General features: G+C 41.6%; 1 protein-coding gene across 4 annotated transcripts in view; it reads left to right on the top strand.

Moving 5' to 3' along the window:
* The window catches only part of CRPPA (CDP-L-ribitol pyrophosphorylase A), a 247,301-nt gene that overhangs the window by 80,348 nt on the left and 154,136 nt on the right, over nucleotides 1–12,817 (top strand). For 2 of the 4 annotated variants that reach the window (XM_043966931.1, XM_043966930.1), the window contains exons 6-7: nucleotides 11,110–11,232; nucleotides 12,395–12,406. The exons of 1 other annotated variant lie outside the window; for it this stretch is intronic. In XM_043966931.1, the coding sequence (XP_043822866.1) occupies nucleotides 11,110–11,232; nucleotides 12,395–12,406 (135 nt within the window). The remainder of the gene's footprint in view (nucleotides 1–11,109; nucleotides 11,233–12,394; nucleotides 12,407–12,817) is intronic. One more of the 4 variants, XM_043966932.1, reaches the window with a different exon arrangement.

Raw genomic sequence — 12,817 nt, 5'->3', positions numbered from 1 at the left:
GATGGGATGCATCTAGATAGTCTTGGCCCCTGGTCTTGGGGCTTTGGGTCCTTCCACCACATCTTTCCTCTGTGGCATCATCCAGAACAGAGCTCTTCCCCTCTGCTCCTCCTCAACAGACATTCCCTACGTTTTTCCAAGTTCCCTCCTTTGGCTCCTTCTAGACATACAAGTTTAGTTGGAGACCTGGGTTCCTTCTGGACCCTTCCCTGCCCCTTTAGTAGTGGCTTCGGGCCCCTCCCTGTGCATCCATGGATCTGGGCCCTCCCCCCCCCAGATCTTTGAGAAAAGGAACCTTTCATTTTGGTCTTTGTATTCCTGGCACCTGTAACGGTACCTGGCAAATAGTAACAAACAGCTGTGGCTTGATTGGTCCGTGTCATCCTTCTTGTCTGAATTCTCATTTGGTAAAAGCTCTCTTTAATTTTTAGAGCCACTGCATTGATTCCCCTCATTTCCATGTTCCCAGTGGGCAGCTTGTCAGCATGTTTCCTAATGGATTATCCCGTGTGTGAGCTAATGAGAGGGTGGGGATGGTGCCCCTTCTGAAGACTCTTCTTGCCTGATGAATAGAATATTAATAGAAATGAAAAAATCTCAGTGTCTTCTCAATTGGGCATTGATGATCAGAGTCAATTAAGGGTGTTGGGCTAGACTTTTGTTCAGAGATTCTTAACACTCAGTCCCATCTCTGCTACATCGTAGCTGGCGACCCTGGGCTAGTTATTGGAGCTCCTGGGGATCCAGGCAGATTTGTAAGAGAAGGCACCAACCTGCTTGAGGAGAGGAGACTTTTCCCTTTGGAGTTCCCTCCTGTCAATGAAATCCCAGATGTGGGGTTTTACTCAGTGGAAAAAAAATCAAATACTCTCTTTGGAAAACAGTTCCTGTGAGTGTTTGGCTGCTTAAAATGTGGCTTGTTAGAATTTGGGGACACAGCTTCCTCATTTTTCCATGTTTGCTGACCAGAGTTCAAGGAGGACACTCAACCTTTTAAGGAGAGCTGTGGGTTCAAATCCAGTTTCTGCCACTTACTGGCTGGGGGAACCTCAGTCAAACTACTTGGCCTCTCCCAGCCTTTGTTTTTCTAAAATGGACATAATGATATTTATCCTGTCTATTCCACTGGGTTGTTGTGAAGAAAACACTTTATATACTTCCAAATGCCAGTAAATATGGGTTCTTATTTTCCGTTCTCTGATGACTAGGAATTCTGTACATATAAGATCCCAGAAGAAGTCTATAGAATTCTGGTTGACTTGTTTATGTCAGTTCAGTTCCCTTTGACCTCTGTTAGTGCCAACATAGATTATTTAATCATAAGCATCTGGAAAGAAACCAAAGCAGCCCCAGACCTCAAGAAGCTTTCATTCTATCTGGGGAATCAAGATGTTGGCGTACATGTATATACAAAATATGAGGGAGAGGGATGGGACCTGTCCTGTGAGTCTACAAGTATGGGAACTCCCAGATGATGAAATTTTCTCCTTGGCACCTCCTCGAGAAGTTCCCTTTTCTTGCTGTAGAACTTTCTCCCATGCCCCTTCATCCATGTCAGTGTTTCACATGCCCCAAGTGAGGGAGGCTGACTTGAATACTCAGAGAGAAAGGTCCCATGGAGGTTTCCTCTTGAAATGGTGCCAGGACAGCCTTGGGATTGTTTCCCAATTTGTAAGATTGCTGTTGATTTAGTCTGCGGCCCCTCTTGAATAGACGCTAGATTCTTGTGTTAGACTTTTTAGATGTGTGGGAAGAAAACTACAGCATGGCAATGTGGGGCTGTTACTTGGACATTCTCTTCCCACAAGTTCCCCCTCCCTAGAAAATCTAACAAGTGTTCTATTTATTCAAGGGTAGAGCATGAGGGGAAGAGATGAGGAGGGCCTAGGGTAGAGTTTGAGTTCTTCCTTAACCTCAGGGACCCACATAACACATGTACTTGCCAACTTAAGAATGCAATCTCCAAGAACCAGTTTATGCAGGGCTCTTCAATCCTTCACTTGTGGGATACTCCCCAGATCATGGACACTGGTAGGTTTCCTTGAGCCAGTCCTTTTGCTGTATATAGCAGGTATAAGAAAAGTCAGAGGAAAGGACTGTGGATGAATGGACATGTCTGAAGTGGCTTCACAGATTTGAATTTGTGCTACTTGAAGTTATGATCATGTAAAAGATGAACGTTGCTTCTAGCCCAATGCAGATATGTGGTGTTCATTAGAAAAATGCGACAGGGGATTCAATCCTCAGACTAATGAGGATCTAGTAGCGCTGGTAATGATGGGCTTGGGAGAAAAGTCCAGGTTATGGCAACCATGAGTCAGTGGTTTTGCATTCTCCTAGAGAACCCCACCAGTTTGGCCTCTGCTCAGCTCCCAGCCGGAGTGATACTGAAGCATGAGTCTCACGGTGCTACCCACCCTCCCCAGTAACTTGTAGGAACAAATACAGGCTCCTTTGCCATTCCAGACCTTCACAGAGCAGCCCCAATCACTTTGACCACATTTATTATATATTATTCCCCTTCATGCACCCTGGAGCTCACCCCAGCTGGTCACCTTGTTCTTCACATGTAACAGTCCATTTCCTGCCTCCACACCTTTGTACAGGTTAGACCCATACCTGGAGTGCTCTGCCTCCTCATCTCAGCCTCTTAGCATCCCTGGCTTCCTTCCAAGCTTAGCTCAAATATCTCTCTCTCCAGGATACCCTTAAACCTCATCCCTACTCCCTGCACCCTGACCCTTGCCTTGCTTTTATATTGTATATGGGGTTTTGTTGGTGTGTGAGGCAATTGGGGTTAAGTGACTCGCCCAGGGTCACACAGCTAGTAAGTGTTAAGTGTCTGAGGCTGGATTTGAACTCAGGTCCTCCTGAATCCAGGGCCGGTGCTCTATCCATTGCGCCACCTAGGTGCCCCTATTGTATATGTTTTATTGATAACTCTATGTGTCTGTGTTCTTTCCCACAAAAGAAAAGAATGGTTACATTTTTATTGGCATATTCCTATTACTTAGCATATGGTTAGTGTTTCATAAATCCTTCTTTGATTAGTAGAAGGTGTCGGGAGCAAGAACTAAATAAAGGGAGCTAGAAGAGAGGTCTCCACTTCACACCTAGGTTTTTGAAACAGATAGACCACCTGTTACAAGTCGAGTCATGTTAAGTAGACTATGTTTTCTTGTCCAGATTGACTCATTGGGTAGAAATCGTTATCACAAGAATGTCCTCCATCCAAATATCCCACAGGTGACACTGTAGCACTATTGGCCAAGATGTGGAACCTCTGATTAGAGATGGTCTTTATGCCAGAGGAATCGGCTACCCTGGGCATCAAATGTGAGGGCACAAATAATTATACCTGTGGACCAAGGATTTTCAAGAAGCATCTTAAAGTGTCCTCCATTTAAAAAGTCAACATAGAATTAGGGGATTGTTTTATTTTAGGTAAAGAATGAATTCAGGGATAGAAAATAAAGGTTAGGGATAATGAACATTTCTTTGTTTGGAGAAGTATAAACTAGATTTCCCTAGTATTCTTTGCTTGGGAACATGGAATAAGCTGTAGAGTTTCCCAGATATGATCAAGCCCACCCTCATCTGCCTACTTCTCAGGCCAGCTCATTGTCTACTAGTGATGCCAGTGTAAAATCTAAGTCCTGATGGAGCAACCCCCTTGGAAATCCATCAGTCTGAATGCTAGAATTAGGGTAATAGGACTTTTCATCCACTTTGTTTTTTCTGTGAAGATGGTGGGGCTGTTCTCACTTGAATGACCACAGATTTCATTGCACAGACCTGTAAATTCCTGGGGGTTTGACTCTTGTTTGTGGATAATATGGAGCTCTTCATCAAGGCCTTTTTAAGAGCCTTTGCATTTTGCACAATGGACATTTCCAGATGCTGCTGAACACATTTGGTGAGCATATGTCCCCTTGTCTGGTGCCTCCCATGTCATTGATACTGAGTGGGTTGTTGAACAAAGTTATTCCTGTGGTCTCATCTGTCTTGGAATTTTTCAAGATTTTTACAGATTTATGGGAGACACCTCGTTTGAGGAGAGCCCTCAAGGCTGTACTGAGTCAAATGCTTTTTTTGTAATCAACAAACAATAGACAGAGTAGGATCTTGTATTTTTTACACCCACTCAGTTGTATGACTGGGAAGATGTAGCCTCTTGTAGAAAACTGTCTTTGGAGCCTGCCTGTTCCCTTCTCACGTTTTACATCAATTTTTGTTTGATGTATGAATAGACCATTATCTCAGGAATTTTATAGAGATGAGAACGTTGGTGTCTAGGCTGAATAGCTGCTGAGTTTGTCTTGCTTGCCTTTTTTGGTCATTGTAATGCTAGTGATTTTTTCTGTCCTTCAGGAATCTTTCCCACTTTGAGAGATCTTGAAAATTGATTCCCAAAGTGCTTTTTAAACATTGTTTTGGCTTTGCCAATGATCTCTTTTGAAGGTCTTTGGTCAGGTCCAGTGCCCTTTCCCATCTCCCTATTCTTATTTCTACTTTGTCACAAAGTATATGAGGTCAATAGAGTTTTGCTACACTCAGTTTCCGCTGTCTGTTTTTAATTCCATTGTTGTTGTTTATTTTCCTATTTCTGCTTATTTTACATCCGTTCTTTAAGACTTCCCATGCTTTTTGGAGTTCTTTATGCTTGAAGTTTGTTAGCATGTTTGTTATGGTGTTAATATTCCCACCACATCCATGCATTTGTTTCTTTTGCTGTTCCTGAATCATTTTAGCTTAATGCTCTTTTGCCATCTTCCTGTCATGTTAGTTAGAGTTACATGGCATTCTTTTGGCCTTCCCCTCCCCACCCTGCCCACCTCTTGCTCTGGGAATGATAAGCAAATCAACATTGCCATCCAGTCACTGGCTTCATGATTCCACTCACCATCCCTGTGCCTTCCTAGGACAAAAATAGCCCCTCTGGTCACATCTTCTGAATGTGCTGTCTTTGAAGACAGGAGCTGGCCTGCTTTGGGGTATTTGTATCTCTAGTGCTTAGACAGTGTCTAGTCATTCATTTATTAATGAGTTCTTGTATTTTCTTAAATTAAAAACAAACAAGCATTTTATTGTTAACTTTTGCTCTTACATAATTTTTTTTTGGTGGGGCAATGAGGGTTAAGTGAATTGCCCAAGGTCACACAGCTAGTAAGTGTCTGAGGCTGGATTTTGTAGGGGCCAAATTTTAATTGGGAAGTGTTAATTAGGCGCCTCGCCACAATATTGGGGCAAGAAAGGAGATTAACAGCCTCTTTCAAAAGCAGAACAAGGTTTATTAACAAGAAAGAACTTAAAACACAAGTAAGATTAGTATAATTAAGGACAAAGGAAAAAGGGAATGGGGAAAGGAAAATTATATGACCTGTGATCACACCACCGCAGGGCTCAGCAGAGCAAAAAGCTACATCCGTCTCTTTCCAGCTCATAAGCCAGAATGGTGAATTTCCTCCCTTCTCCTTCCCAGCAAACCCTGGGCTGTCCACATACAGCCCTAAGCTAATTGGGTGACAGCCCTGATTGACAGTCATGTGACTGCCCTCAATGGGCTTCCAGTCATTATAATTTTGCCAGGCCCATGTAGGTGCTGGCATGTAGTGATGACATGAGCTGCCAGCACCATGGTGATGGCTAGAGCCAGTGGGTGGAGCACTGTGCCGATGTGGAGGCGTGGCACCTGAGCCCCAGCCAGTGTCCTTGCTGGGGCTTTTAAAATTTTAGGCAAAAGATGGGGTCATAAAAACTTCAAATCACAATTAATTCTTTACCATTTGAACACAGGTTCTCCTCAATACAGGGCTGGTGTTTTATCCACTGTGCTACCTAGCTGCTCCATACATCACTTTTACTCCCAAGTATGTCCCCCCTCCCCTTCCCCGGGAGCCATCCCTTATTACACAAAATGAAGTAAAAGTAATAAAAAACAGTTGAGCAAAAGTAATCAGCACATCAAGCAACCCTAAGCACATCCACCTCTCTGGGCCTTTATCCCTGACAAGAACGAAGGGAGGTGCGTGTTCTCATTTCTTTCAGGGACAATCTTGGCCATTTTAATGACATTGCTCCCCCCAGCTCTTCCCACCCACCCCCCAATTTCTTGTTGTCATGATTTATTTTATGTTCCTGTTTCTGCTTCCTTTATTTTCTGTCAGGTCTTAGAAGCCTTCCCGTGTTTCTTGGAATTCTCAACTCATTGTTCCTTACAGCAAAGTAAAATTCCATCATGCCCCTATACCAAATTTTTTTCAGCCCTTCCTCAATCAGTGGGGTCCAAAATTTTCTGGTTGCAAATGATTTTTAAATAAGTTGTTGTTGATCATTCCATTAAAGACATTGATCCAGTGTATGATCGTGACCAAAGATAATCAGAAAATACTAAGTGATCTGGAAAGGAATCACATCACTGGGTTTTCCCTTCCTGAGACAAACCTTTCTATATCCTTACTGGGAATACAATGTATAGTCTGGTTGCCAAAATTCAGTGAGATCTCATTGCCTTTCCCTTTCAGATGACCTTCATTTTCTCTCTGTCTCCTCTCTCTCCTCACTCTCCCTCCTTCCCCTTTCCTGTCTTTGTCTTTGTCCTTCTCTCTCTCCCCCTTCCCCATCTCTTTCTCTCTCTGTCTTTCTGAAAAGTCTTTGTGCAGTTTCTCTGTATATACACAAACACACACATACATGTATGCAAATATATCCATGCATCCATCCATCCATTTCTGGTATATACCTAATGATTTAGCAGCTCCCCACTTAGAGTGCGAACTTGTTGAGGGCAGGGCCTGCTTTTACCTTTCTTTGTATCCCCAGTTCTCAGCACAGTGTGAATAAATGCCTCTTGATTAACTGTCCCTGTGAGGGCAGCTGAAATCCCCAGGGTATTTTAGCCTAGAAATAAGAATGTTAAAAATTATGTTGAAGTTATCAAGTCCCGAAATTTTGGATGACAGAGGATCCCAAGAGATTCACATTGCAGCTCCGGTATCGTTGTCACATGTATATTATCCTTGCTTTTGGAAAGGGTCAATTTACTCCATTAGGGGACTGTTCATCCTCTGGCAACTCTTCTCCTTCTCCAGGGTGTCCCAGAATAAGCTAGTGAAGCTCCTTTTATTCCAGTCTGAATGTAAGGACTGTTTTTGCTTTTGTCTTTGTACTTCCAGGGCTTAGCCACAAAAATGATCAATGAACACCTTTCATTCATTCATTAGTGTGCTCTAAAATCTCTGTCTTTTTTTACTGACCTGTCACACCACTGCCCAATTCCAGGCTTATATTTTGGTCTCCTGCCATAAGCCCTGACTGCTGCTAGAAGGCCCAGGTTCAGTAAATACCCCATGACACTCAAAGAGTTCACTTCTGTAGACCTCAGTATCATTATCTGTAAAGTGAGGATGGTATACTCAGAGGCCTCATCTCTAAATCCAGGATGTCATCATTTTGATTTTTTTTTTAAGCGAGGCAATTGGGGTTAAGTGACTTGCCCAGGGTCACACAGCTAGTAAGTGTTAAGTGTCTGAGACCAGATTTGAACTTAGGCAGGATGTCATCATTTTAAAGCTCAAAAACATGTGACATGCCATGCTCATTCTATACTTCCATTTTGTATTCCTCGACCCATGTGGAAGAATACTGATAATTTGGTTTGAGCTATCATTTTAATTGTTCCAGAAGTTTTGGGATCTTGATTACATCACCAAATATAATCACAGGGTGCTAGAGTATCCTCTGCTAGCTTTATGTCATTTGTAAAAGTGACAAACATACTATCTATACCTTTATCTAAAAAATATTGAACTGAACAGGGTCAAGGAAAGACTCCAATGCCATCAGACTACAGACTTCACTTCCAGGTTGGGATCAACGTGTTTTTTGGCTCCTTTTGTTCAGCCAGTTCATCTTCACCTTTCTGATACCTTGCCTATTTCAGTCAATAAATCAATCGATTGACATTTATTAAGTACCTATTATGTGTCAGTCACAGTACTAAGTAGTGGGGCTGCAAAAAGAGACAAAGGACTGTCCCTGCCCTCAAGGAGCTTACAATCTAATGAGGGAGATAAAATAAGAAAATATATGCAAAGCAAGTTATCTATAGAAGAAACAGGAAATAATGAATAGAGAGAAGGAACTGGAATCAAGAAGTATATAACACTTCCTGTAAAAGATGGTGTTTGAGTTGGGACTTTAAGGAAACCAGGGAGGTCAACAGTCAGATTGGAGCAGGGGTGGGTTGGGGGAGGGGGAGAGGGGGTGCATTCCAGGCATGGGGGTCAGCCAGAGAAAATACCCAGAGCAGAGAGATGGAGTATCTTGTTTGTGGAATAGCCAGGAGGCTGGTGTCACGGGATTGAAGAGTATGTGTTAAGCAGTAAATTGTAAGAGAACTGAAAGGTGGGGGAGGGGGCTAGGCTATGAAGAGCTTCAAATGCTAATCTGAGGATTATATATTTGATCCTAGAGGTGATAGGGAGACAGAAGAGCTTGTTGAGTAGGGGAATGACCTGGTCAGACCTTCACTTTGGGGAAATCTCTTTAGTGGCTGGATGGAGACTGGATTAGAGTGAGGAGAGACTTGAAGTAGGCAGACTCTCCCCAGCAGCTAGTGCAGTAGTCCAGTTGTGAGATGATGAGGTTCTGAACTAGGTGATGGTAGTCAGAAGAGAGAAGGGGGTACATTCAAGAGATGCTGCAGAGGTGAAATCGAAAACCTTGGCACTGTATTGGTTATGGGGAGTCAGAAATAGTGAGGAGTCCAGGATGAGTCCAAGGCTGTGAGCCTGAGGGACGGTGAGGATGGTGGTGCCCTCTATAGTGATTGGGAAGATGGGGTGACTTTTGGGGAAAGATGATGAGTTCTGTTTTGGACATATTGAGTTTAAGATGTCTGAAAGGCAGAGATGTGAGATTGGAGGCAAGTAGAGAGATTGGGGCAGGGAAGGTCATTTTGAGAATCATCGGAATAGCATTAATAAGAAAATCTGTGGGAGCTAATGAAATCACCAAGTTGAGTATTGTAAGGGGAGAGGAGAAAACTAGCCAGGATTAGAGGGTGTCATATGGAAGAGGATCCAGCAAAGGAGAGAGAGAAGGGGCCCTCAGAGAAGTAGGAGGAAAACCTACCTCTCTCTGATCTCATCTCCATGGGCATTAGGAGAGACTGACAGATGCTTTGTGGAAATCCAGCTCTGTGTACATCACCCTTATTTTCTTCTTTAGTTATCCTCTCAAGAAGAGACTGAGGTTGCCTTGGCATGACATCATCTTACTGAACCCATGCTGACTTTGAGGGATCATTGCATTCTTTTCTGATTTTTCACAATGTTTTCCATAGCCTGTTAATGAATTTTGACAAAAATTAAAGTCAGATTCCCTGGACTATAGTTGGAGAAATCCTTTTCATCATTCTTTTTCTTAAGAGGACATTTAGTTGGTTTTTTTCTCCTCCATGATTTCTCCAAGATTCTTGTCAGAAGCTCAGCAAATCACCTTGGTGAGATCTTTCCCCATCCTGGGCTGCTATTTCTCTGGGGTTGGACACTTGAGCATCTTCTTACCTGCCTCAGGTTTCAATTCTCTGTTATCTCTTTCTCCTCTGTTATTCTCAGCCTTAAGCAACATTTTTTTGGTCAGAGAAAATGAAAGCAAATGCAGATCTGAGTTCCTTCCCTTCCTGTCCTGTAGGCTCAGGCCTCCTTTGACCTTTCTGTTGTTCTGGGCATAGATCAAAGGACATTTTTGTGATCTGGAGCACTTTTTTTTCAAGCCATGGCTTTTTGGGGTCATAGCATTCCTGACATTCTTCTTATGGGACTTCCACATTCTTTTAGAAAATTCCTTGTCAGTTACCTGACCTTGCTTCTCTGGTGTGAAGCATCAGTCGGTAATTTTCCTGGAAAGCTCTGTTGCCTTAGATTCCTCTTTGGAATCATTTGTATTTGTGCCATCTTATTTCTGGAAGGCCTGAATCCTTCTGGACCTGAATTCTTCCACAGACTGTGGTGCCTCTGAACACTACCTTTAGGGTGCGTGTTTGAGGCGAAATCACTCGGGCAGGACTTTGTTTATTTTTCTCCTTTTTGATTAATTCAGAATTTAGCGCACACACACACACACACACACACACGCAAGAGAAAGAGAAAGGCAGAGAGAGAGAGACAGAGAGAAACAGAGATATAGAGAGACAGACAAAGAGTCAGAGAGTCAGAGAGAGATAGAGACACAGAGACAGCATTTCCATATAAAAGGGGAACAGGAAAAGAGGATTATATGTGAAACCATGAATTAATTACTTTGAGCTAAACTTTTTCAAAGTATATAACAAAATTCAACATATTACTTTTAAACCTGTTCTGCTTGTCTGTGTTTTCCTCATAATATAGTGCTAATTCTTTCTGTGCATTTTCAAAGATGAATCAATGATCCTTTTTTATTTCTTCTCTCTCTGTCTCTGTTTCTATCTCTGTCTCTGTCTGAGTCTCTCTCTCTCTCTCTCTCTCTCTCTCTCTCTCTCTCTCTCTCTCTCTCTCTCTCCCCCTCCCTCTCTCCCCCTCCCTCCCTCCCTCCCTCCCTCCCCAGTTAGCTTCCTAACTCCAGATAAAAAGGGAAAGCTACAGTCCTTTCAAAAGATATACATGTTCTTGTTCAGTCATGTCTGACTCTTTGTGGCTCCATTTGGAATTTTCTTGGCAAAGATACTGTAGTGGTTTGCCATTTCCTTCTCCAGTTTATATTACAGATGAGGAAACTGAGGCAAATAGGTTAAGTGACATGACCAGGGTCACACAGCTTGTAAGTGTCTGAGGCCAGATTTGAACTCAGGATGATGAGTCTTTCTGATTTTAGGTCTGGCACTTTATGCACTATTGAAACAACTGGCTGCCCCAGAGATATGCATAACCAAGTAAAACAAATCCACATGGTGTCCATGTCCTTTAATTCATACAAGTCTACCCAGGTTTTTCTAAAAGTTTAAAAATTTTCCCTTTTGTCACTTCTTACAGCAATTCACATACACACATGTAAACTCTATTACATTCATAGGATATCATGTGTTCAGCCCTTCCCCAACTGATGGGCACCCCTCTCTGTTTCCAGCTCTTTACTACAAAAAAGGGCATCTGTCATCATCATCATCTTCTTCTCCTCCTCCTCCTCGTGCTGCTGCTGCTGGGTTACTACTACTACTGGCAATAATAATAAATGACTACTACTACAAATGTAACTATTACTGCTACAACCACTATTGCTACTGCTACTAATATTATTATTATTACTAGTACTATTACTGCCACTACTCCTCTTACTACTACTATTATTACCACTGTTACTATTACTATTATACTACTATTACTATAACTAGTGCTATTACTACGACTGTTACTATTAATACCACTACTACTGATATTACTTATACTACTATTAATATTACTACTGCTAGTGCTACTACCCAGCATTCATATAGCACTTATTATGTGCCAGGCACTATGCCAAGCACTTTATAATTATTATCTCATTTTATTTTTGCAACAATCCTGGGAGGAAGGTACTATTATTATATTCATTTTATAGAAGAGAAAACTGAGGCAGAGGTTAGGTGACTTGAACAGGGTCGCATAGCTAGTGAGTATATGAGGTAGGATTTGAACTCAGGTCTTCCTGACTTCAGGTCTGGTGCTCTGTGATCTCTACCATCCTCTGACTCATGTAAGAAATATAAGAATATTTGTACTTATGGATTCTTTCCCTCTTTCTTTGTGATCTATTTTAGGTTTAGAAGTAGCAGTTAAAGAGTATGCACAGTTTAGTGATATTTTTGATCCACAGTTTTCAGGAAGATTAGACCAATTCAGAGCTACATCAACAGTGCATTAATGTACTTATTTCCCATCATCCCTTCCAACAGTTGTCATTTTGTGCCAACTTTACCCATCTGATGAATATCAAGTAGAACTCCAGAGTTGCTTTAATCTATACTTTTCTAATTACTAGTGATTTTTAGCATTTTTACATGAATGCTGATCAACTAGATTTCTTCTCTGAGAACTGTTTATTAATATTCTTTAATATATTGGAGAATAGTGTCTTATAAATTTGAATTAGTCCCATGTGTATCTTGGAAGTGAAATCTTTATCAGAGAAACTTGTTGCAAACTTTTTTTCCCTATTTAACTGTTTTTCTTCTAGTTTCAGCTACATTGGTTTTGTTTGGGCGGAACCTTTAGAATTGTATATAAGCAACATTGTCCACTTTATTTTCTGTGATCTTATTAGTTCATGGACCCCCATAAGTCCATCCATTATAATAATCATACTTACTATTTATAAAGTGCTTTGTTTTATGAAACCTTATGTAAATGTTCATCTTGTTTGCTCCTCCCAGCAACCATGGCAGGTAGGTGCTATTATTATCCCCATTTTATAGATAAAGAGGTTGAGGTTGAGAGATATATTTAGTGACTTCCCCAGGGCCACATGGCTAGTGAGTCTTTGAGGTGAGATTTGAATTCAGGGCTTCCAAACTTCTAAGTCCAGTCCTCTATCTCTCTAAAAAAGGTAGAATTAGGATGAGACGTTTAGAAGCAGAATTTAGTTTGATGTAAACAGCTAATTGGTGCTTTCCAAAAACTGAATTAATTTATTTATTTGTTAAATAATGAGTTTTCTGTCAATAAAAATACTAGTTGAGCACCTGTCAGGAAGAGTTCAAGTGAATTAGGAGGGTGAGCTTAATAATTTTCTATGAGAGCCATGGATTCACCTAGCCTACCCCCTCCTCCACCTCTTTTATACTTATGAGGAAAGT

Source organism: Dromiciops gliroides, chromosome 5 (assembly GCF_019393635.1).
Source record: "Dromiciops gliroides isolate mDroGli1 chromosome 5, mDroGli1.pri, whole genome shotgun sequence".
Taxonomy (NCBI): Eukaryota; Metazoa; Chordata; class Mammalia; order Microbiotheria; family Microbiotheriidae; genus Dromiciops; species Dromiciops gliroides.
This window is presented reverse-complemented; position numbering and strand designations above follow the sequence as displayed.